Consider the following 23,662-nt stretch of genomic DNA (forward strand, 5'->3'; position numbering starts at 1 on the left):
AAACACAAATCACAGGGAAAAGTTTCTCACAGCTACTCATCAATCAAATGTAAAGCGGAGCCGCTGCAGTCATTTGACATGCTGATTTTCTTCCTGGTGGAAGGATAACCCTGTTTCATGGAATGATGTTCGCTGCATCCGCGAACCCCCCGCACACACAGATAATAACACGCCTTATCTAATCCAAGGAGGAACAACCTGCGATCGTCACCCGGGGCCCAGATCTGTGCGACTCGTCTCCCCAATTTCATCCCCCAAAACACACAGCAGCTATGAAATACTGCAGTGTGGCGGGGTTTGATCTTTAAATACCCTCTAACGTGAAGGCGCGCTCACTGGCTTTTTCTTTCTTATTTTCACAACAGCTGGATAAAATGTGGACGCTCCCTTAGTTCCCCCTCTCCGCTGGTGTACAGCAGAGAAGGCGAGAGCACCTCCTCTACGCGTTCCTCCCCCTTTCCTCCAACACCACTACCATCTGTCCCTTTCTTCCACTTCATGTGTTCCAGCAATATCCACACCCCTCTCATAGCAACAGCACACCTCCGCCCCTCGCCCCCCGCGCCTTGCAGTGAATTTTCCTTCCCCTGGATCTTCGCCTCGAACCACGCAGACGGTCCCTTGGCCCTGCCTGACGGTCCGCTGGTCCCCCCTCCCCCACCAGCCTCGCTCCTGTTTCACTCAAAGATGGCGTCGGCTCCAGAGCCTCTGGTCTGTGGCTGCATTTTTAGGCTTGTTGTTGTCTCCGTTCCGCACGGTTTTGGCACCTTCTTTTCGGCGCCTCGGCACGGGATCCCGGTGAGTAGCGGCGGAAGCCGAATCGGGGGCGTGCGGTGTTTTTAGACGCGCGGTCTCCTTTACCCGAGCTCTGGCAAACCAGAACCGGACCAGCTCAGGCTTTCGGGGGAACCGCGAGAGGGAGAGGGAGAGCGGGGTACGGAGGGATGGTGATCGCGGAGGTGGGTGGGAGGGTGGGGGGGGTAGTAGGAAGCGGGGGGGGGGCAGCCGAGGCCTAGCTGCTCCGCTCCAGCGGCCTTGCCTTCACTGCACCGCAGGCTGAAGCGCTACGTGGGAGGGCGGTTGTTGGAGGGAGGAAGTAAGCGAGGTGGAGCGCGCAGAGGTTCTCTCCTGGCCCGGAGATCGAGAAGGAGGGCGCCCAAGATTAGATATTCCCAAATCTGCGGCCGTTACATCCGGATCTTTGCACTTGCTTGCTAACCGAGACGGTGTCTGTAAGTTGCATTGTGCCGTTTGGAAGGCCGTCGTCTCAGGTTAACGACAAAATGACATTCAGAACGACATTATTATTTACGGCTGTCGTAGAGCGGTGGTTTGATTTTTCTCTCCCCCCCCCGTCGGAGCGTCGGTAGGAAAAGAGGAGGCAAGGCGCGGGCCATTGTATTGTTTCTTGCTGTTTACATTTGGAGTTAGCGAGCAGCGTTAGTAACATAATCGTAACGTTAGCTCATTAGCTATCCCCCAGTGTTAGCCTGCTAAACAACAGCTGTTAGCGGGAAGGCTTGTTGTCAAATACCTGGCTGTCTGATATCACACCAGTTTGAGTAAACAGCACGACGGCTACACGGTAGATGATTTATGTAGCTGAGATTTATTTTTTTGTAAAGCTACCCCCCCCCGGCTAATGTTTGCAAATAGTCTGTGTTTTGACTGCATCGTGTTTATGTTAGCAACCACAGTGCGTTATGTTACACTTAGCCTCATGGTCACCTGCTATTGCGTTATTTTGCTAGATGTTTACACTTGATAGAGCTCTTAATTTCTGTACTTATGTGACACCTTGTGTCATCTTTAAGCCTATGGGCCGTCCATGCTGGTGTGATAATGTCTGTGTTGGCAAAACGTCTTGGATTGCTGTGTAATTTCCAAAATACATGCTTGTTTACGTAAATGATCCCGCTCCTCACTGTTTCAGCTTTGTTATCTTGTGACTGTCCCATTTGTGGAATGTTATGTCTACGGGGAAAGGGACAGTCGTCTGCCCTTTAGTACCAGGATGCATGTGAACATATTTGGGTCCTTAAGTTTGTCCCTATATCCAGAGAAGCGTTTAAAACAAGAACTAACATTTGTGTCTGTTTCTCCTTTTGTGCAGGGTTTCTCAGCTACCAAAGGCATATAGGTGGCGTCGGGTCACCGTCCTGTTCCCGGCTGTAAAATCTGTCATCCAACGTCAAGGAATCCCAGATTACTTGAAGAGAGGAGTGCACGAGAGAGAAATACATCCACATATTCAAACGCTTACTTCCCAACTTGGGGACTACTGCGAACGGTCTTTTTTTTTTTTTTTTGCTGAGAACATCACGGACAAGAAGCTGAATGAACTGATTCTTTAGATCACTATAGGTGTGTTTTATTTTTAAGAGACCGTGGAAAGTATCCTTCTGTATTTTCGACGGCCCTTTCCCCCCGAAATTGTGCGCCGTGGGAATTTAGGCGGCTGATAAACCCGTTCCATCCCGACGCTCTCCACTCGCCCTGCTTCTCGCCAGGGGGCTTCTCTGGCGAGGGGTGGGTGCCGGGTAGACACATCTTTGCCAGGTGGAGGTTTGGCTCACGGGATTTGTGCTATGGTCGGCTGTTCCTTACCGTGCTGTTCATACTCGGCTTCTGAGGGACTCTCAGTGCGACCCCAGGACAAGGGATAGTCAGTAGATAGAGGGCAAAGAGGGGAGTCGGCGGCGCTACGGCGCAGGCCACGTGTTTCCTGGGCTTACACTCCCTTTTCCGTGTGGCGAGCAGTGAGGCCACGGAGCCACTGCGCCCACTCAGACCGCAGCCATGGTGAAACTGGCCAATCCGACGTATACTCAATGGATCCTGGAGGCCATCAGGAAGATAAAAAAGCAGAAGCAGCGGCCGTCGGAGGAACGCATTTGCAATGCCGTGTCCATGTCTCATGGCCTGGACCGCAAAACGGTCCTGGAGCAGTTGGAGCTCAGCGTGAAGGACGGCACGATCCTTAAGGTCACCAACAAAGGTCTCAACTCCTATAAGGACCCCGATAACCCCGGGCGCGTGGCTCTGGCCAAGGCCAAAGGGAGCGGCAGCACCGGCGGAGGTGGCAGCGGCAGCAGCAGTGCCGGCGGAAGCACTCACTCCCATTCAGGGAAGAAACCAGGACTTGACTGGAACAAGCTAATCAAGCGAGCCCTTGAGGGGCTCCACGAGCCGGGCGGATCCGGCTTAAAGAACATTGAGCGCTTCCTGAAGTGTCAGGCAGACGTGGCGGCCTACCTCTCAGGCAGCGGCTCCATGGGCCCTGGCATCTTCCACCAGCAGCTGAGGGTGGCCCTGAAGAGGGCCGTGGCCCACGGACGCGTCGTCAAGCAGGGGCTGCTGTTCCAGCTCGTCAGCCGGAGCAGCTCGGTGGATGACGGGACTGGACCAGTGTCGCTGGATTCACTGCCACCAGTACGGTTGTTGCCCCACGAAAAAGACAAGGTACAATCTTTGCACGCACCTCCTCTATAAAGGAGAAAAAAGTGTCCTCAAGTGTTCAGACGTGCTCTAGAATTGTGGAATGATATAAAAAGTTTAATTTCAGCAGCTCAGCGAGGACTTCTGCTGTGGGACTGTCCGGCACTTGTGTTGTTTACACTGGTTTAATTGGTTTACATGGTAGTTTGTCCCACTTATTAGAGAAGAAGCCTTCTTTTGTTTGCTTCAATGGACGTGGGCAGCAGATCCTGAGGTGTGTGTTGTGTCACAGACCAGCAGGTGCAGAGTGATGCTGGGTGGGCTGCCGGTGGGCTCCTGATTTTTGGGGATTTTTTTTAAATGGTGCACAAGGTCACGGGCAGTAATGGTCACCTGGTCCTCAGCTTCCGACAGGGTGTGTGGACCAGCTGCAGGACTGCTCCGTAGCAGAAGATGGGCAGAAGAAAGGCAGAGAAAAAGAGTAGAGCGGAGGAGAGGCGGTGTGTTGTGGTGCCACAGGAAGAGGCCTGCATGACGCAAACTTACAGGCTCTCTTTTAACCAGGAGGAGAGAGGCAGAGAAAAAAGAGGGAGAGGCAGACATGCAGGCGACAGAGGAGAGTGGGAACACACCCACTCCTGTAACCTGATCACAGAGAGCAGCCGGCTTCTACCCTCTGCTTTTAAGGGCTACGGACATTCGTACACGCAGATATGGAACCAAGAAACAGACATAAACACAGACGGAGGACGTGCTCACATGCAGACACACACACACACACCTTTACGAATCTGTTCAGCGTGCCTGCAGACATCCAAAGCATGTTTTTAACCACGCACTTGTAAATAAACGCGCAGCACAATGGCCTGATTCTATCGGAATCTTCAAGCTACACTCGTATTCAATTACATTTCCTGTCTGGTTCTTTGAATATGCTGTGTTTTATTTTAGGTACACTTTACAGCAGCGGTGTTAAACTGACTGGCTGGTTGACTCTATAGACTCTATAGGCTTGCTCAGATGGCTGTGGTGTGACAGTGACCTGCTTGGCTGCATGAAGTCGTCCGAACAACCAACAAACCCCTGCAGAGCTCAGCAAAAGACCCCCATTGCTGGAAACTGCCACCCTGTTAATCAGAAAGTATTGGTGTGTGACATTTCCTGTGAAACCGTAAGTGAATATGAGGCGTCGGTGGATTTTACGTCTTGTCTTAAGGCGTGGATCGGGTTCAGCGAGTTGCTGTCACAGAAGTCTGTTCACTGACTTCAGCATTACTCCGCTCAGTCACCCTTGTCTGACCATGCTTCATTGGCATGTTGTTGTGAATGATTATCAATGTGAGAGTGTGTAAAAGCAGGGTGGGAAGGGGGGTGGGGGGTGGCGGGAAACAAAACAAATGGGTGAGCACCGGCTTTGACCCCATTCTGAAGAGATTTGTGTGGTCAACGTGCTGGTGTTTGTGTCAGAGTGCTCCATTCAAACGTGATTCCAGTCTCTATTTCTGTCTCCCCCGTCTCACCCTAATAGGGTACCATTGCCAGGTCATGAGGGGGGAGGTGAATGGGGGAGTGGAGTCAACCCGGGGTCACGGATATATGATGGCAAACCTCATTGCCTCCCTGAGCGCCCCTTAGTAGGAGGCTGTGGCCATTAGATGGGACGAGCTTGATGCTAAGCTTTTGTGTGTACGTCTGTGTGCAGGTTGTGTGTTTGTGTGCGTTTCATCCCGTCTTAATAGGCAGGCGCGATCTCTCTGCCCCGAGGTTGCCCTCTCCTCAACAGCTGGAGCGGGGTGAACCAGAGTTCTCCAGGTTGGCGCCCGGTGTCATGGCGAGGACGTGTGAAAATCTCCGAGAAACACGTGCGCAGTTGTGTCACGCTTATTGTGATCTCCCGCTGACCTTTAAAGCGGCCACCGTTGGCACTACGGGTTATTAGTCGGTTCGAATGGGCGATGTGAACACAACGAAGTTAATGGGAGTTTATCGGATCCGCCCTGATCCACCTTTGGAACGCATCAGTAATAGATCCTATATTTGGGATGCTGCATGGTTACTGGATAGAAATGATTACTGGGTTAGGGTAGGCCACAAGAATGCTGGGGAAATATTGTTGGGCAGCATGAATTGGTCTCCCTGGGCTCTGTTTCAGATGTTAGTCAGCCTCTTCTGCCGTCCCTCTGAAATCCACCATACTGTAATTAACACATAATGAAAAAACTGCCTGACTCCCATGTGATCCTTTAATTTAATTCAAAATTTGATTTTGACTCGTCCCATCACGACCTCGGCGCACACATCAGCGGAACGCATCACCGGGGAAGACTGAGTCAGTTTCCTGACATTTTATACAGAAATGGATTAAAAAATGGAAAAAGAGAATCAGAATCTGACCCAAAAACATAGAAGTTTGTTCTGTTCTCTGGTGCCACCCGTTTCATGCTTGTCACCGCAGACACGTTTGACATTTAGAACCTGCAGGGAAATCGAGAACTAAAAGGGTCACTTCACACAGATTAAAAACTGTATTTTCTCCTCCAGCTTCTTCTGTTTCGTCTCCTTTTCCCTCCAAAAATGTCCAAAACATCATTTAAAAATGGCTGCGTGTCACAAGGTCAAGGAGAAAGCCCATAAAGCACTGCGGTCTACGTCTTGACAGCTGCAGCGACTGACATGTCAGATTAAAATAAAAAGTGTTTTTCATTACGAACAGCAGCCGGAGGCGCTTTATCTTCGAAGATAAACGAGGCTGCTGGATTGTAAGAGCACCATCGCTGCACACCTGTCTTCAATATGAGGAAAATAAAACAGTATGAGGGATTTGCAACTTTCTGTTCACCAAAAGATCAAGCAGCACTCCAGAAATGACACTTTTGGCAGGTCCAAAAGGACGATGAAATGGACTTGTTTTCACTCCATCAAACACGTGCATGCAGCAAATGTGCTGCACTCACTCTTAATGGCATCTGAAAAGGCCAGTTCAAAATTACATTTGTTGTCTAAAAATAGAGAATTACCCCTGTGTATTTGGGAGGCTGGCGCGCAAACAATTGCCGGACAGTGGAATGTTGTTGTAGATCCATTCGCCGTTTGACGGCTGAGTTTTCGGGGGTGTTTCCTCTTGAAAGCATCCCACCTTTATGGAAGAGTAGCTGTGCTCCAGGGAAGACTGTAGTGCATGCAGAGTCCTGAAGCTTGGCTAGCCTTGGTGGCGTGGGGCAGATGCTCCCAGCTAATGACCCCGCAGCAACGCCGTTGGCGACCGAGCGAGAGGGAGCAGTTCTCTGAAGTTCACCGATGAGTGATGTGAACCGCGTTTGGCTGCACGGGATTATGGCTAAATTCAACTTCAACACCTGCCGATCCGCCGTGGCGGTGACGGTTGGAGCACAGCCAGTTTCACGCTGTGCTTTTTACGTTTGTGCTCCTCAGCTTGGTTCCTCGCGGGGAATTATGGGAGGGCGAGTTGGAGGAACCAGGCAAAGACGTGTGCACCGTTCCTTTCTAGGCTAGTGGGACAGAGAAGGTGCTGTCCTCTTGTCTGCTGGTGCTCGAACAGCTCTGCTGGCGTGTGTGTTGCGCACTCTAATATATCAGGGGCCGTCCCATGTGACCCGGTCCAGAGGGGTCTCATGACTAAATGAACGGTTCACACATGTTTGTGTTTCTTCGCTGCTTCTCTGTTTGTCCTTTAAGAGTGATCAATGGGCTTGTTGGAGGTGGGAGCCGCTACAGGAGTGGGGAGGTGGTTGAGATCCATTTTAATGAGATCCTTGAGTGAAGACAAGGACAGCGGTAGTGTTTTCCAAATTTGTCGTTTATCCTTTCTCCCACCCCTCCTTCTCCTTTTTCCTTTTATTGTTCCAGTCTTTTCATAACAAATGCCGGTGCTTGACCGTGACCCTCCTCTGGTTTTAATGGTAACTGTTAAAGAATGAGGCGTGCGGCTGGTTGCTGGCACGCAAATCCGCAGCACTCGGAGTGCGTGTTTGAATCTCGTGCACGGGCGACCCAGGAGACACAGGTGGGCGTGTTCGCGTTGATACAGAAGCCTGTAAGACGTGTTTGCGTTGTTTGCACGGACGTTCCAACCAGCCGTTGCTACAGGGATGCTAACAGTTGCCACAAGGCGTGTCTCTTTGGCTCCGACCTGCATTTTGTTTCTGGATCCATCTCGTCAGGATCGAAGAAGCGCGCTTAAAATAGAACAGGCACGCACACACACACACACACATGCTGGCCACGACAGGCAACGTGAGACATTTCTGGAGCGCCGCTGTGGCGCGAACAGCCCCGGCAGCCGGTGTTGGAGGAGGTAGAAAAGAATGACACAGAGAGAGGAAAAAACATCTCTTGGGAGGAATTTGAGGATTTCGTTTCGGAGCTCCAAATATCCCTGTCATGAAGGCAGGATTAGGCTTTCATTATTTTGTATCTAGCAGGGATTCATTTACAGCGGCAGCCAGTAACTGAAGCCTCAGTGAAACATACTGTACATCTCACTACACACTGGGTGTGAGTGTAGGAGGCTGGCTGGCTCGCTCTCAGTGTGCGTTGACTCGAGTGCTCAAAGGGCGAGCTGCAACGGTTGGCCGGCCGCTGCAGCGAAGGGGTTAAACGTCAGGAATGATTGAGGTGTTGGTCGCATGCAGGCTGCTCGGAGGACGGCTGCTGCAGGTTTTCTCCTTTTTTTCTCCCCGTCTTTCCCTCCAGGTTAACATTTTCATCCCTCCGCTCCCTAATTCACACACTGCTCCTTCCTCCTTCTTGCCATTCCTCCGCTGTTGTGACAATATATTAATTTCTACCACCAGGTATAAACTCATTAAAATGTAGTAACACTTCCAAGGATGGAAATCCTTTGATCCACTGGCACTAAGGATCCTTATTCATTGAAACGGCTGATCAGTAACACTCAGTGTAAACATGTAGTTTATGTGTGTGAGTGTGAGAGACGGCATTTATGAATTGGTCGGTCTTCATCGCGGCTCCATCTTCCTCGTTGACCCCTGCATGTCTCTGCTTATCTGCTAACAGCGACCCTCTCCAGCACACCGCTAACTCAATTCTTTCCCTGCTTTATACCTTTTGTTTCTCTCTCCCAGTCCCAGCGCTGGCAGCAGGGTGAGCGTGCGTGTGTGTGTGTGTGAGAGAGTGTGTGCGTGCAGGAGAAAGCGTCTTACAAGGAAATGAACCCAATAAATCAAGCTCTCGTCCCTGTCTCCTCTGTGCCAGGACATGCTCCTTCCTCTGCGGCTCTTTGCACTGTTGTCCTGCAGAAAATCTCAAACATGATCTGCAGTGACTCTTATTCTACCTGCTCTCAACATGTTATCATGTAAATCAGCGCATATATTAACACCCACATCATAATCGTTGGCCTTGAATGTCTCGTGAGGAGAGATAGATTTGATTTGCTCTCTGAAAAGAGACCGCTATTGATATTATCAATGATCTTAAAGTCTTAAAAATGCCTTATGTAAAGGAAGAGACCAGCTGACTGCATCTTCGCGGTGATGGGTGATATTTTGCTCCACAGATGCAGATTCCTCCTATTTAGCATCGGGCTAAGACGCAAGTCATTGGAAATGACGTAGACACGAGCAGTTTAGGCTTCAGTCAGCCACATGCGCATCATTATCGCATATTAATTCATATGAATTCAATTTGGCCCCCGTGTTAACTAGAATTCATGGATCGCTCTGTGTTGCTGGAGCTCACCCTCGCTTCACTAATGTGCACGGTTTGCCGTACTCGCCAGAGTGTTCTGTGACTTTATCTTTGCTGAGCACAAAAAGAAAGTGGCTGTCCAGAGAAATCTCTGCAGATTAAACTAAACATGGATATGGAACGGAAAAGGCTTCCTGTCTCTGCTCTTCACCGTCACTGCTCCCACTCTGTCAGGTTTCATGTGGGCCACAAACGGTCTTAATTCTGGATTCTAGCTGTTGTTGCTGGGCTGTGTTTTTGGATCGTTGCGATTCTTCCCCTCCGCTCTTGTTAACGTCAGCGGCGAGTTACGTGAACATCAGCCGTGCTGGTTTGGCTGAAGGTGGTTTGTTTCTCCAGCAGCTTTGATATCTGCTCTGAACGCTGGCTTCCCCTCCTCTCCCAGCAGACGGCCAGCAGATGTCTACACATTGTCTCCGGCCTCGTAGCTGTGTTTGCGGTCGGGTGATGTAGGGTGGCTCTCAGGGCTGAGCTGTGCTACATTCTTTTCTGATGATGGTGCTGTACTGTGGGAGGGGGACGTTTGCTCTATTTCTGAATGTTTTTTCTTTCATGAAAACCACCGTCAGATTTCTCTGCTGAAGTCGACAGTAAGGTTCACCGATGCAGCACACCCAGCACTCATCCTCAATTTAAATTTGTTCTTGGCTCATTTTTACGTGTAACTCGGTAATGAGATCACTGTCAAATTAAGGGTTTAGAAGGAGATTCGTAAAGGTCACCACAGAGTTCCACTATTGGTCCAGGCTTTACAGATTACTCTCCTGGCCTTTGATACGATTGAATTTTATTTCTGTCCAGGGCGTTTATGTTGGATGTAAATATCACAGCCTGAGTAGGATCATCTGTTATGGACAGAGTTTGAAATGTCTGTTGGAAATTTTGCAGCAGTAAACAAAGCAGCAGTAGGCAACCACTTCCCCCTCAGGGCTTCCAGGCCCTGTCATCTAAGGAATCCTTCCCACCCCACACCGTGTGTGTGTGTGTGTGTGTGTGTGTGTGTGTGTGTGTGTGTGTGTGTGTGTGTGTGTGTGAGAGTGTGAGTGTGAGTGAGTCTGTGTGGTGCACCTGCAGTGCTTCAGGGATGTGATTTTTCAGCCTTATCTGACACAAAAGTCCTGTTTGAAGTTTTAGGAACATGCTAAGCGTTAGCCTCCCCTTCTGCCTCCATGACATAATCCATCCTCAGGGCTTTTGCCTGGTCGTATTTTTCATCTTAAGCACACAAACACAGGAAGGCTGACATGTTTTTTGAGGTTGTGAGATATATTAAAAGCTTTATGTTGCCTTTGAACTGAATGTCTGCATGTTTTTAAAATGTTGAAGTCGTCCACAGGTATTAGAGCCTTTAGCCTGAAGAGAGTTAAAGCTTTATCAAACTCTGCAGGAGTTTGCCGAGAGGTTGTTACACTTGTCTTTTCCTAATCCAACTGTGGCAGCTCATTTGATTGTTTTCCTTTTTTTAATCGAGCTGTTCTGACTCCCTCCTCCATCCCCTGTTCCCTCTCCAGCCGGTGGCAGAGCCCATCCCCATCTGCAGTTTCTGCCTCGGAACCAAGGAGCAGAACCGCGACAAGAGGCCAGAGGAGCTCATCTCCTGCGCTGACTGTGGCAACAGCGGTGAGTGGCGCTCAGTTTCATCTAGTGTCCAACCGGCCTCAGCGGTGGAAGATCGACTCGGCACTCTGCACGTTGCTGATCAAATCTAGTGTCCAATCTTGAGATTTGTTGTTTTTGCTTCCTGTAAAAACAAACACAAATCCACGGCAGTCACCGCGGAGCTGCCAGTGTAATTGTTAAGAGGTTTCCTAATCTTTCCCTGGTTCTTCCAGATTCTTCTAAATCTTAAGCCTTTAACTGACAGTCGGCCTGAAAGTGAAGATTCCTGTAAACCTGCCGCTCCCTGACCTGATCTTTCCACTGATGTGGTCTCCTCAGGCTAACTGATGCTCTAAGTGCTTGAAGCACTTGTATGTGGAATCACAGTTTGCTGTTAAACTGTGACTTTTGAGTACAGTCATCACACTCCAGCCTGCATTCACACTTGGATTTATCACACTTTATTTTCCCTGTTCACAGCTCTTTTACTCCTTAAACTGAAGCTGATCCTTGAAGCTAAAGTACTAATATCACTGGTAATTTTATATTTGACTCTAAGTGAAGTGTTTGGCCTCAAAATAAACACACAGATTGTAACACAGTTTTTTTTTTTTTTTTAAGGAAACCTTTTCTCTACCAAGAATTATAATATTATAACCCATTTACTGATATTTTTTAGCGAGCTTCTGCTGCACACAGGTCTGTTTTGTTCACAAAGGCTTTGCTCTGACAGGCTGTCACGTACGTTTGAACACTCCTCGTGGAACCATGAGGAGCTTGATTCAACATCAGCCTTCGGTTCCAAGCAAAGCCCCCCCCTTTCCTTCTTCTGCAGGGATACAAGTGGGTCATAGCTGTCAGTCAGAAGAGACAAAAACCAAGATAAATTGACGCTCTGTTGTGTGTTTGTGTGCTGATCTACTTACAGGCCACCCGTCCTGTCTCAAGTTCTCCCCAGAGCTCACCGTGCGAGTCAAGGCGCTGTGGTGGCAGTGCATCGAGTGCAAGACTTGCAGCAGCTGTCAAGATCAAGGAAAGAACGCGGTGAGTGAATGAGCGACTATGGCGGCCCGACAGGCGTAACGGTGCCTGTGAACCTTCTCCTCCTCTCAGCTTAAATGGGAGATGGAGACGCCGATAGATATATCTGTGGTCTCGGGCGTGAGCTATTTTAGTCAGCCTCAGTGTGATTTTTCTCTAGTACTTGTCAAACCAGAGATTGTTGCTATTCAGATGTTTGTAGGGGAGCATAACAGTTGAGATGAAATGTACAGCCTGCTGCAAGAGATGGGAAATGGGTAGGTTGGAAACACTCAACCACACCATCAACGTGCTCATTTGTAGTGTTATAGAAATGAGAACGAGCTGACCGTCGATCCATGACCATCGTTTATAAAAGAATTGATGTGTATTTGTTTGAAAGGCATTATAGCCCTAATTTGTTTATGTTTATTGTGTGTGGCATACAGGAAAACATGTTGTTTTGTGATTCTTGTGATCGGGGTTTCCACATGGAGTGCTGTGATCCACCTCTAACAAGAATGCCAAAAGGTAAATGAACAGGATTGCTCATTTGGCTCATTGCCTCTTTATCTGCTCTATTCTCATGAATTCAGATCTGTTTTATGCCAGAAGACTACAGAATAACAAAGAGACGCAGCTACTGAGGATGATATAATAGTCACCCTTAATGATTTCTGACTCTCAATGGAGCGTCTAATGCCTCCCTGTCTTTGATACACCCAGAGCATTGTGGTGTCTGCACCGATGCCTGTTTCATCTAATCCACATCAGTTCATCTGAATCTGTATTTTCTTTCTTCCTTCTTCTCCCAGGCATGTGGATTTGTCAAATCTGCCAACCCAGGAAAAAGGGAAAGGAGCTTTTGCATGAAAAGGCAGCACAAATCAAAAGGCGCTACAGTGCTCCGCTGGGACGGCCCAAGAACAGGTACTGAAACGCCTGAAGCAAGCGGCGTCTTGCTGCGCATCAGCAGTGTGACTAACTGCCATATTTTTGCTCTCCTCACTTGCTTTCGCCCTTCCTCTGTAGGCCTGGGAGGCCCTTCAAAAAGTTGGCTCTGCGCGGCCGGCGGAAGCGTTCAGCATCAGCCAACTCTTCCTCCAGCTCGTCCTGTGAGGGTTACCCCGGCGACGACCGGCTGCTGTTCTCACAACGGGACGACGACGACCTGTCCCAGAGCAGCCTGTGCTTTAACAGCAAGACCAAGGGTCTGATTGACGCCCTCACAAAGTTCTTCACGCCGTCGCCCGAGGGCCGCAAGGCTCGGCAAGAAGTTGTGGACTATTCCGAGCAGTGCCGGATTCGAAAGAAAGCCCATCGCAAAGGAGAGGGGGACGACAGGGGAGGTGAGGACAGACGGGTTTTTAAAAGTTTGCATTTTGCGAGACAATTTTAGCAATGGGTTTGTAACATTGGGACAGTGGGCACGAATCTCATTAATAACATCAGTGTGCCCGTATTAATTATGTAATTGCACTGTGTGGGGAGAAAACCATTGTGCTTCTTCACAGTGCTGCAGCAACAATTATTAATGAAGTGGCGGTGAAAGTACAAATGGTCTATAAACGTTAACAACCCAAAATGTGCAAGTCGCACCACGTTAACGAGACGTCAGCGACATTGCATTCAAATATTTATCACGGCATAATTTTCTAAATTTTTAATGAAGCTTAATAGCAGGTTGTCATTTTCACAGTTTATCGACAGTTTCAGCGCCATTCGTTGTTGTGTGGCGTCAGCTGCTCTGCAAATGTCTGGATTTGAGGGTCAATTCAGCTTTGTTATAAAGGATCTCATCCTTGTAGAGAGTTCCATCTTTACCCATGTTTGTCAACTACCTGTTTACCGTTTCAGCAGGATTATGTTGAGCATAAAAAGGGAGGCATGCCTTTTGTAACATAATCACGACGATGATTTCCATCCTCAGACAATCAGGAAGGCAGTGACTGGCGTGACGAAGACGAGAAGCTGCCTGGTCATGAGAACCTGACGGAAAAAGATATCGAGTTGTTCAGACATATCCAGGAGCTGGCATTGCAGGTACTTGTTGGAAAATCACTAGGTTTGGTATTCCAGAAACCGAGGGAAGGCTTTGAACAGTGTACCGTGATGTCATCAATGTAGCAGAGGGATCGGCTCCATGTGGTCAGAAACAGCAGCGTGTTGTTAAAAAGAGGCTCAGAGGTCGGTGGGTGGGAGAGTTAATGAGCTGTGAGAGACTTTATTTCAACACGGAGAGCGATTAATTTGCAATGGAGCAGCTGCTTGATTCCACATGAATATTAAAACCATCCACGTCCATGATGCAAGGTTGGACAGTGCGCCGGTTGATTTAGTGAGGATCAAAGGTTTTGTTATAAATGGCTATTAGATGCAAATAGCATGATGTAATGGTGGGACAACAGCTGCACTGCAGGGTAATTAAGCTGTAATGTTTTATTTAAATTCCTCATAGTTGGTGGGATTAAAAACAGCCCCTGTTGTTTGATGGGCCGTCACGCTGGTTGAGTGGATGAGAGGGGCACAGCACATCTCATCTTTTAGTAAACACGGAGCAGAGCAAATATTTCTCATTTCACTGGGTGTATTTGTGTTTTGACTATATTTGACTGGCTATATGAGACTCTTCTTTTCAGCTTGTTATTGATCTTCTGTGTCTTTCCACCCCACGCAGAAAGTTGGGGTGACCGGTCCGCCAGATCCCCAGATGCGATGTCCGTCGGTCATCGAGTTTGGCAAATTTGAAATTCAGACATGGTATTCATCCCCGTACCCGCAAGAGTACAGCAGGTAGATTTGATTTCTGTTCATGCTTCGATCATAAAATCCATTTGTGTGGTCTGATTTCTGACTCCTTTTGTCCCTCCTCTCCAGACTTCCAAAGCTCTACCTGTGTGAGTTTTGTCTCCGTTACATGAAGAGCCGCAGTATCCTCTACCAGCACATGAAGAAGTGCAGCTGGTTTCACCCGCCTGCTAACGAGATCTACAGGAAAGAGGATGTTTCTGTGTTTGAGGTGAGGGACCCGACGGTGAAAAGCCAACTCCTTGGATTTAGTGTCAATCGCCCAAAAAAATCGCCCTAAAAGTGATTAATACAGGCTGGTATTTACAGGGTGATATTTACTGCATGAATTTAAAATACATGGTGGGGGTTATAGCACAGGAGCAGGATTGTTGTCTGCAGATCTCCCATTTTCCCGCTCTGCAGTTCCTCCTCGCTCAGAGGCCAGCACAGATAGCTGGCCGGCTGCCAGCCCGAACCCCCCCTCCTCTTTCTGTCTCCAGCCTTTTCTGTGTGCCTGATCAGGACTCAGGAGACACGGCTGAGATCATCTTGAACTGCTCTGTTCACCTTCACTCTGTCCCCCAGCCTTTTAAAAGCAGTTTAAACATGTATGTCTGGACAAAAGGAGGCAGGTGCTGATGTTTTTTTGCTCTAATTCATCACAGGTTGATGGGAACGTGAGCACAATCTACTGTCAGAACTTGTGTCTGCTGGCCAAGCTCTTCCTGGACCACAAGACACTCTACTATGATGTGGAGCCCTTCCTTTTTTACGTCCTCACCCAGAATGACAGCAAAGGTTGCCACCTTGTCGGCTACTTCTCCAAGGTATAACTCAAATGATGTAACTAAGAAGTAGTTTTCAAAATTCTCCCCTTTTATTGAATGATTCTGATTACATGACTATTTATTTGCACTTTCTGAGACCGGCATGAGTATGTTTCCTACTGGTGTGAGTGCACAGAACCCTCTTCAGTCTGCACAAATTTGCCAGACTGACTGCATGAACAAAAGATAAACAAGAAGATGGAAACATTCAAATTAGGGGAGATTGATATGCTTTGGCGTCGCTCCACAGCGGTGCCTTCCTGCACACATACAAATGTTGATGTTGTGCCTCAGATAAATGCGGGGGGGGGGGGCTGTGAGCTGTGTTGCCCCTCTGTGGAGTTTGTAGTCGCAGGTGCTCCCATTAACATTCCATCTCGCTGCCAAAACACAGCAGTTAGCAAGCGGACGTGGCATCATCAACACCCTGCTGTGCGCCCACACAGGCCTGCACTGTGGTGCTGTCTCCATGATGTGTATGCTAATGGTGAAATGAGTGGACGTCTTTCCATGTTTTGCAGGAGAAGCACTGTCAACAGAAATACAACGTATCATGCATCATGATTCTTCCACAGTATCAGCGCAAGGGCTACGGACGCTTTCTCATTGACTTCAGTAAGAGCTCCAGCCTTAGCTAACATGTGACATTTGAACGATGTTGGTATGTGCATCGTTTCATTGTGTCTTGCTCCCTCCAGGTTACCTATTGTCCAAACGCGAAGGCCAGCCTGGATCACCAGAGAAGCCTCTGTCAGACCTGGGCCGGCTCTCCTATATGGCCTACTGGCGCAGCGTTGTGTTAGAATGTCTTCACGAGGTCCAGGACCGGCAGATCACAATACGGCAGCTAAGCAAGCTGACCGGGATCTGCCCGCAGGACATCACCACCACCCTGCACAGCCTCAACATGCTGGAGCAGCGAGGAGACAGGTCAGAGATGGAAACTGGGCAAAGGGGTTCCCTCTTGTGTTGGGTGTACATGGTGTTTTATATTTCTGCATGTGTAAAGAGGACTTTGTGAGAGAAAAATGACCAAACACAATCCTGAAACATTGAGCTGAATTATCAAACTCCTTCATTAACTTGAAATTCCTGGTTTTGTCAGATTGGTTCTGGTGCGACGAGAGAAGCTAGTGAACAATCACATGGCTCGTCTAAAAGCTCGGCCACGACAGCTAGACGTCGACCCCGAGTGCCTCCGTTGGACTCCAGTCATTGTGACCAACACGGTGGTGTCAGACCCCGAGGGAGATGATGACAACGAGGAAGACGATGAGGACATGGAAGACAACCGCAAGGAGGTGCGTGCTTTGACCGAGTCTTTTCTCTCTCATTTTAAAATATTCTTTTTGATCAATTATTTATGTCATATTACTAAAACAGGTCAAACCGAGTAAGGTGGCACCGATGTCCTGGCACATGCGCCAAGGGAAAAAGAGGCAGGAAGAGGATGACGAAGAAGAGGAAGAGCAAAAGGGCTTTTTGGGGTTTCCAGTCAACCAAAGCTCTCCAGCATCCCTTCCAATCCGCTGTCCACCCTTGGCGCCCGAGCCATCCCGACCCTCTGCCCCAGCAAATGGAGAGCGCCGACCACGGGGGCGTCCACCCAAAAACTGGCCTTGGGGAAAGATGAAAGAAAGAACGCCAGTGGGCCGGCCACCTAAGGTGCGCCCAGCCGAAGATGAGGACGAGGACGATGATGACGACGACGAGGAGAGAATGGATGTGGGGAAATCTATAAGCGCGCTCGGTGGCCCTTCTTCTCTTTTCTCTCTGGACAGACAAGCTGAGTCCTCATCCTTTCACTCACTGGACATGTCAAAGCATCAGTCCATCGCCCCTACACGAAGAGGCCGGCCTCCCAGGAAAAAGAGGGGTCCTAAACCCAGACTGACTGAAGCCCACGGAGAGGGACTCACTCAGCTTCCAATGGTTTCCAGGTTAAATGAGTCCCCTGTGAGGAATAGCTGCTTCACTGAAAGCAGCGATGAAGAGGAGGATGACGATGAAGAAGATGACGAAGAGAGTAGGGCGTGCTCTCCACCCATCCTCACGAAACCTGCAATGGGGCTCAAATGCAAGGTAAGAAGCTGGCAGTTTTTCACTCCTCCACTAGAGGGCAGTAATTTGCCTTGTTTTTGTGGCTCTCTGACTTCCATCTAAATGCGCAGTTATTGGATCAGAGCATGAACTCGGTTTTGTTGTTAGTTGAAAAGGAAATCTAATCGCCCATCCCGTTTTTGCCCAGAAGCCGCTGAGGAAGCGTCGGTTTCGCCAGCGTAGCCATCCTCACAGCAGCGTGGTGACGGAGACCATATCTGAAACCACAGAAGTTTTAGATGAGCCTTTCGTAGACTCGGACTCAGAGAGGCCGATGCCCCGGCTGGAAGAAGAGACACCCCTGGGACACCCCCTGCGCCGCTACTCTTCCGCCCACTCGGCTCTGAGGCTGTCTGACCCGGCACCCAAAAGAGGCCGGCATTCCAATCTCACAGACTCAGAGGAAGACGGTGAGCACTATATCAATCAATGAACTTCTCCTTTGATGTGCCTCTTGAATAAAACCTTTGGACTTAACCTGTATTTTATATTTATCTTATTTGCAGAGTTAACATCTGTACTAAAGCCAATGGCTGCTCTGCCAGCAGCCCCTTTAGAGATGCTCTCATCTAACCCCGAGGTCCCAGTCAAGAAGAAGAAAGGCTGGCCGAAAGGGAAAAGCCGCAAACCACTGCACTGGAAAAAACGGGGACCCGGGAAACCACCCGGTGTGGGAGCCATCCAGCGATCAGCTGTGGATGGCCAGGCTCAGGATCCCACACCTCCAAAAATCAAGATGAAACCTGGCCGCAAGCCACGGAGCTGGTACCTACAGCGGGAGGAGGAAGCTCAGAGGCAGGAGCAGGACAGACAGAGGCTGATGGAAAAGCTAAACAAAGACCCCCAACTGCTGCAGGCTGATGACCGCAAGCGAGTGTGCAGGACCAGCACTGACAGCAAACAGAGAGACTCTGATGAGGAAGACGACTATCTCCCCAAACCTGTAGAGCAAAAGATACCCAAGAGGCGAGGGAGACCACCCAAGAACCGCTCGCTCTGTGTGCCCCAGCAACCTGCTCCCAAACCCGCTCCCACGTCTGAGCTGGATGATGACGACGATGAAGAGGAGGCCGAAAGAACCTGGGATGATGAAAAACCAAGCCGTCCGCCATCTTGTCCTCTGCTTTCTCCGTCTTCCTCTCTATCCAACTCGGGGCCCCGGGCCCCACAGTCCCGGCCTCAGGACACCGATATGGCTGACAGGGAGGAAGACGACGATGACGAGGAAAGAGAGGAGGAGGAATGTGGCAGCATGACTGGCAGCACTCGGCGAGTGGTGGTTACGCCAGGCTCGGGCAGCAGGCGCAGCGAGGACCACGATGCGGATGATGAAGGTGATGGACACTTGGAGAACAAGAGCACCAGCAGCAGCAAGAAGAGAAAGAGCCAGGAATCTGAAGAGGAGGAAGATGACGAAGATGATGACGAAGAGCCCGCCTCCCGAGCCAGCTCTCCCCCAGTTAAAGAAGAACCACAAGGTGGAGAGGCTTTTTTAGACATGGAGAACAGCGTGGCTCGGGATTATGTCAGCAAGCAGGAGGAGGAGGAAGAGGAGGAGGAGGAGCCTGAGGAAGAGGCCAAATGTCAGCCTGCCTCGGTTGATCCGCAGCAGGAGGAGAGGAGACGCCGGGAGCAAGAGGAGTCCGCCGCAGCCGCGGCAGCGGTGGAGACGGTGACGGCCATGTCGGCTCCCCCCGAACCGATTGAACTCCAGCCGCTGCACCCGGAGGACAAGGATGTGACGCTGTTGATGGAACCCCAGCATGCACACCCACACTCCCACCCACACCAGCACGCTGACTTCAAGGAGGAGCTCAGTCACCCGCACCACCCCCACCATCACTCCAACGAGCTGGACTTGGAGACGATGCAGGCTGTACAGTCCCTGACCCAGGGGGAGTCCCAGGACGATGAGGCTGAGGCCCAGCCGCACCACGGAGCCTATCAGGACTGCGAGGAAACCCTGGCCGCCTGCCGGACTTTGCAGAACTACAGCCACACGGCGGAGGCTGAGGAGGAGGCGCTGACATTGGTAGAGGAGTGCGGGGCGTCTCAACACAGCAGCCCCCTGCCTAATCCGCCGGTGCCGCCGCTACCCAGTCAGTCTGTGCGCTCGGTGAACAGCCCGGGATTGTCCTCAACCATCATAGACACCACGCAGACGGGTCAGAGGGGAGGGACGCCGGGCCCCACTGGAGCAGGCGCTGCTGGTGGAGGCTCAGGAGGCGGATACACCCAGATCACTCCCGAGCATCCCAGTTCTCTCTCCGCTCCTTCTCAGCAGAACATGGAGACCTCGCCGATGATGGACGTGCCATCCGTGTCGGACCACTCGCAGCAGGTGGTGGACAGCGGCTTTAGTGACCTCGGCAGCATCGAGAGCACCACGGAGAATTACGACAACCCCAGCAGCTATGACTCCACCATGGGTGGGGGCAATGGAAACTGTAACAGTGGTAATGGAGGAATGTCAGCCACAGTGGTTCCTGGAGCTTCCACAGCTTCCTCTTCTTCATCTTCATCCTCTTCGAGCTCAGCGACGCCGTCCTCCTCGTCCTCCCAGTCCAACAGCTGCTCCTTTGTCCCGACACCTAGCCTCGCGTCCACAACAGGAACTGGTGGGTCACAGCTGGCCATGGGAAGCTGCAGTCTCATCCAGCAAACGGGACCAGGAGCCACAAGCGTAGGCAGTTCTGTTCCCCAGCCCCCGCCGCCCCCACCGCCGTCCAACACCCCCAGCTGTGGAATCAAATCTCCTCAGAGCTGCGGCGTGATTGAGAGGCCGCCAAGTACGAACCAGCAGCAGCAACAGTCCCAAAAAAAGGTTCCCCAGCCCCAGCAGCAACAGGCCCCGAATCCTCAACCTCCACAGTCAGCCCCCCCTCCGCCCCAGCAACAGCAGGCCCTGTCCCAGTGCAGCATGGGAAATGGTTTCGCCTCCACACCAATGATCATGGAGATCCCAGAGAGTGGAGGCGGGGGAGGGGGCCGTGCCTTGTACGAGCGCATGGGTCAGGACTTTAGTACCGGGGGCTACCCCCAGCCCTCGGCGACATTCAGCCTGGCCAAACTCCAGCAACTCACCAATACCATCATGGACCCCCACGCCATGCCCTACTCTCACTCCGCCTCCGTCACCTCATATGCCACCAGCGTCTCTCTCTCCAATCCCGGACTGGCGCCGTCGCCCCATGCCCCTCTTCCTCAGGGGCAGCCCACCATGACCCCACCCCCGAACCTGAGTTCTGGCACCATGAACTTGGGCTCCCTGCAGCTGCCGTGCAACATGCCGACTACAAACATCAGCCTGGGACCCCCCCACACGCAGCGGCTACAGGGTCAGATGGCCACGGTCAAAGGCCACATTTCCATCCGCTCCAAAGCCACCCAGCAGCTGGCCCCCGCCCCTCACCAACAGCAGCTCTACGGCCGCAGCTCGGGCGCTGTGGCCATGCAGGGCAGGCCGCGCACCTTGGCGGTGCAGCGCGGCATGATGCCCAACCTCATGCCTACGCCGGCGCCGTACAATTCCATGAACATGACGCCGCTGAACGCCATGTCGGCGGGCTACCGAATGCCGCAGCCGATGATGAACAGTGGTTACCACGGCAACCCCGCTTACATGAATCAGCCTGCCCAGTACCCTATGCAGATGCAAATGGGCATGATGGGAGGCCAGGGTTACCCTCAGCAGCCTATGCAGCCCAACCATCACAGCAACATGATGTACACTGGCCCCTCCCATCACAGCTACGCCGGTGTGCCCAAACAGTCGCCGTACATGAGCAGATGAGCACCCAGGAACTGACAATGGAAAACTCGCTGTATTCTAAATGTCCATTACACCTGTTTGCCGTCTCCGGGTCTATAACGGGCGTTAGGTGAGCAGGTGGTGGGAGGTGGAGATGATCTTTCCCGTTTTCCTTTCCTACCTTGTATTTTGTCCCATTTTTACTTCGGCTTGCCTCCCCCTTTGCCCTCCCGGCTGGCTGCGTTTGGGGCTGAGTCACTTGGGTTCCCGGGCAGGGGTCGAGCCCACGGACCTGCTTCAGACCAGGCATTCCCAGAACCCCCTTCTGTAGCGTGGACTACAGGCGAAGCGAGGGACGTCGGAGAAAGACGAGAACAGGATTAACTTTCTCCGCGGAACTGCAAATATTAGCTGAACAAACAGTGGTAAACTGAATATATCCAACCATGCACACAATCTTTTCATTGATTTTCAAGCCTTATCTTGATGGGGGAAAAAAAAGACATTTTAGGCTGAATAATGTTTTGTTAAAGCATAATATGGAAACCTATTTTTGTTGTTTGTGTTTTTTTAATACTTATGTGCAGTCTGACCTCTCATATGCTTTGGTCTTTATATATGTGGCATTCTGGAGATGCTCTCACAAATACCAGATCATCAACAACACGTTTTAAGTTCCAGAAAATTGAAGAGGGAGGCCGACGGGTTCTCTGAGACCATGTACCAAAAAGACAACAGAAGGGAGGGAGCACGTTACTGTCCGATGTGTCCATAGGAAAAGCTAGTAGCATTATTTTCCACCACTATGAAGCGTTTCGATGTAAATATTCTGGTACCCATTACCGGACACACACACTCGAGCGAGCCGTCTGATTGGTGGCCTGCTCAGGAAACATTTAACTGTTGTCACACACTCCACTGACAGACGACATGCTGCGTCAGCCTGTTTTAGCGGCGTAGGAAACGCCGCTAAAACACGGGGAACCAGATTCTGGATTCCCTGCTGAAAGTGTTAGCCACCCAATAGAGTCTTGCCTTGTCAACTGTATCGTTTATTATTGTTTTGTTTTCTATTCTGCAAAATACTGCACTCCCATTGGCTAGAACCATGGCAGCAGGAAGTTGGCCTGTGTAGAAGGTTTTCCTGAAGTGCTGGTCTAGTGCACGATTTGGCCCTCACAGAGGAAGACTTGGAGTGGGTGACGCGGTTGAGCGCGATGCTCCACTATCCAGTATTCAACAACAAAAGAGGAATTTTCTTCCAGATGTGACATTGGATACTTTTTTTGTGTGTCGTTCTGTTCTGTACCTTTTTTTTTTTTTTTTTTTTTTTTTTGTTGTGTTTCTGAATTTTATCAGACCCGGGCAGCTTTCTTTTATGACACAAGCTGGCTCTTTTTTGACTATTGTAGAGAAACAGTTTTTTCTATAATGTAAAAGGAAACTCTGACATTGATATTGGTACTGTCATTATTTTTCACTTCTGTTTCAGGAAAACACAAAAAAAAAAAACAATACATATTTTCTAGCTCGCCTCTTGGGTAATAATTACTAAGAATTTCAAAAGCTAAAAAATAACCACTCACTTTTAGTGACTTTAAGATGCCTTTAACCTCTTCATTCCATCTCATCTCTAGAGTTTTTCTATCTTTGTGTAGTATATTAATGCTATTTTAAACAAAAGGATTACAAATATCTAAAGGTCACTTGGCATTCTTTCTTTTTTTATTGTGTGTGTATAGGATGATTTCCTTACATTTGAGAGGCATGTAAAAAGGAGCTCAGTATATTTCTGTCTGTTTATATCGCTTCCCTTTTTGTATCCTTTGTAATTGTACATGTTGCGTTGTATGCTATGAGAGAACGCAAAATGAGAGGAGCGACAGCTGCGCGCAGTGAAGGTCGATGCGCTCGGCAACCTCGACTCTTCTCTGTCCTCGCATTTCCATTCTGTTTTGTTTTTTTTTCTTTCTTAGCAAGTACTTTCAAAGAACTCTGTACATTTTAACATAAAATGAAAATAAATTATGTTGAGCCATTCATGTTTGGCTGGAGCTTTTTGTAATAGCCCATCTTTGTCTCAATCCACTGCTTCCAGATGCTTTAATTGTGCTAAATATCATGTACATTTTCAAAATGGTGAATCTTCTTGAATAAACTGATTATTTTGTATTTGGAATTGCCTTTTATGCCTAATTAGGGAAGATAATAAAGGGGCGGGTAGTGTGTGTGTGTGTGTGTGTGTGTGTGTAAATGCTACAGGTACTATAATAGCTTGTTTAATTTGTTAATTTGTCAATTGTGACACATGACCACATTAGACCACTAGATGTCGTTGGAGAACAGCCGTAGAAGCCCATGTTGGGGGAAAAATGTTAAATTGTTAAATTTAAAATTTTGACATAAG

General features: G+C 49.8%; 1 protein-coding gene across 4 annotated transcripts; it reads left to right on the forward strand.

The window, feature by feature from the left end:
* The first annotated feature begins 482 nt into the window (after nucleotides 1–482).
* kat6a (K(lysine) acetyltransferase 6A) lies at nucleotides 483–23,427 on the forward strand. 4 transcript variants are annotated; one of them, XM_029829121.1, is made up of 17 exons: nucleotides 483–798; nucleotides 2,114–3,462; nucleotides 10,680–10,788; nucleotides 11,696–11,811; nucleotides 12,237–12,318; nucleotides 12,603–12,717; nucleotides 12,820–13,136; nucleotides 13,718–13,830; nucleotides 14,465–14,580; nucleotides 14,665–14,806; nucleotides 15,243–15,404; nucleotides 15,926–16,019; nucleotides 16,103–16,334; nucleotides 16,510–16,705; nucleotides 16,788–17,486; nucleotides 17,656–17,914; nucleotides 18,011–23,427. In XM_029829121.1, the coding sequence occupies exons 2-17, from the start codon at nucleotides 2,800–2,802 to the stop codon at nucleotides 21,295–21,297; spliced, it is 6,702 nt and encodes a 2,233-aa protein (XP_029684981.1). In that variant the 5' UTR covers nucleotides 483–798; nucleotides 2,114–2,799; the 3' UTR covers nucleotides 21,298–23,427. The 4 variants fall into 4 exon arrangements, with proteins under 4 accessions (XP_029684981.1, XP_003974605.2, XP_029684980.1 ...); XM_003974556.3 differs by having other exon boundaries at nucleotides 484–798; nucleotides 17,653–17,914; XM_029829120.1 differs by having other exon boundaries at nucleotides 484–711; nucleotides 17,653–17,914.
* The last annotated feature ends 235 nt before the right edge of the window (nucleotides 23,428–23,662 follow it).

Source organism: Takifugu rubripes, chromosome 21 (genome assembly GCF_901000725.2).
Source record: "Takifugu rubripes chromosome 21, fTakRub1.2, whole genome shotgun sequence".
Lineage (NCBI taxonomy): Eukaryota > Metazoa > Chordata > Actinopteri > Tetraodontiformes > Tetraodontidae > Takifugu > Takifugu rubripes.

Excerpts from the sequence above, each read along its gene's own strand:
- kat6a (XM_003974556.3), top strand. The coding sequence starts at position 2,800 with ATGGTGAAACTGGCCAATCCGACGTATACTCAATGGATCCTGGAGGCC. Across the intron at positions 3,463-10,679 it reads TGCCCCACGAAAAAGACAAG|CCGGTGGCAGAGCCCATCCC; the intron begins GTACAATCTTTG and ends TTCCCTCTCCAG. Across the intron at positions 12,718-12,819 it reads CTGGGACGGCCCAAGAACAG|GCCTGGGAGGCCCTTCAAAA; the intron begins GTACTGAAACGC and ends CTTCCTCTGTAG.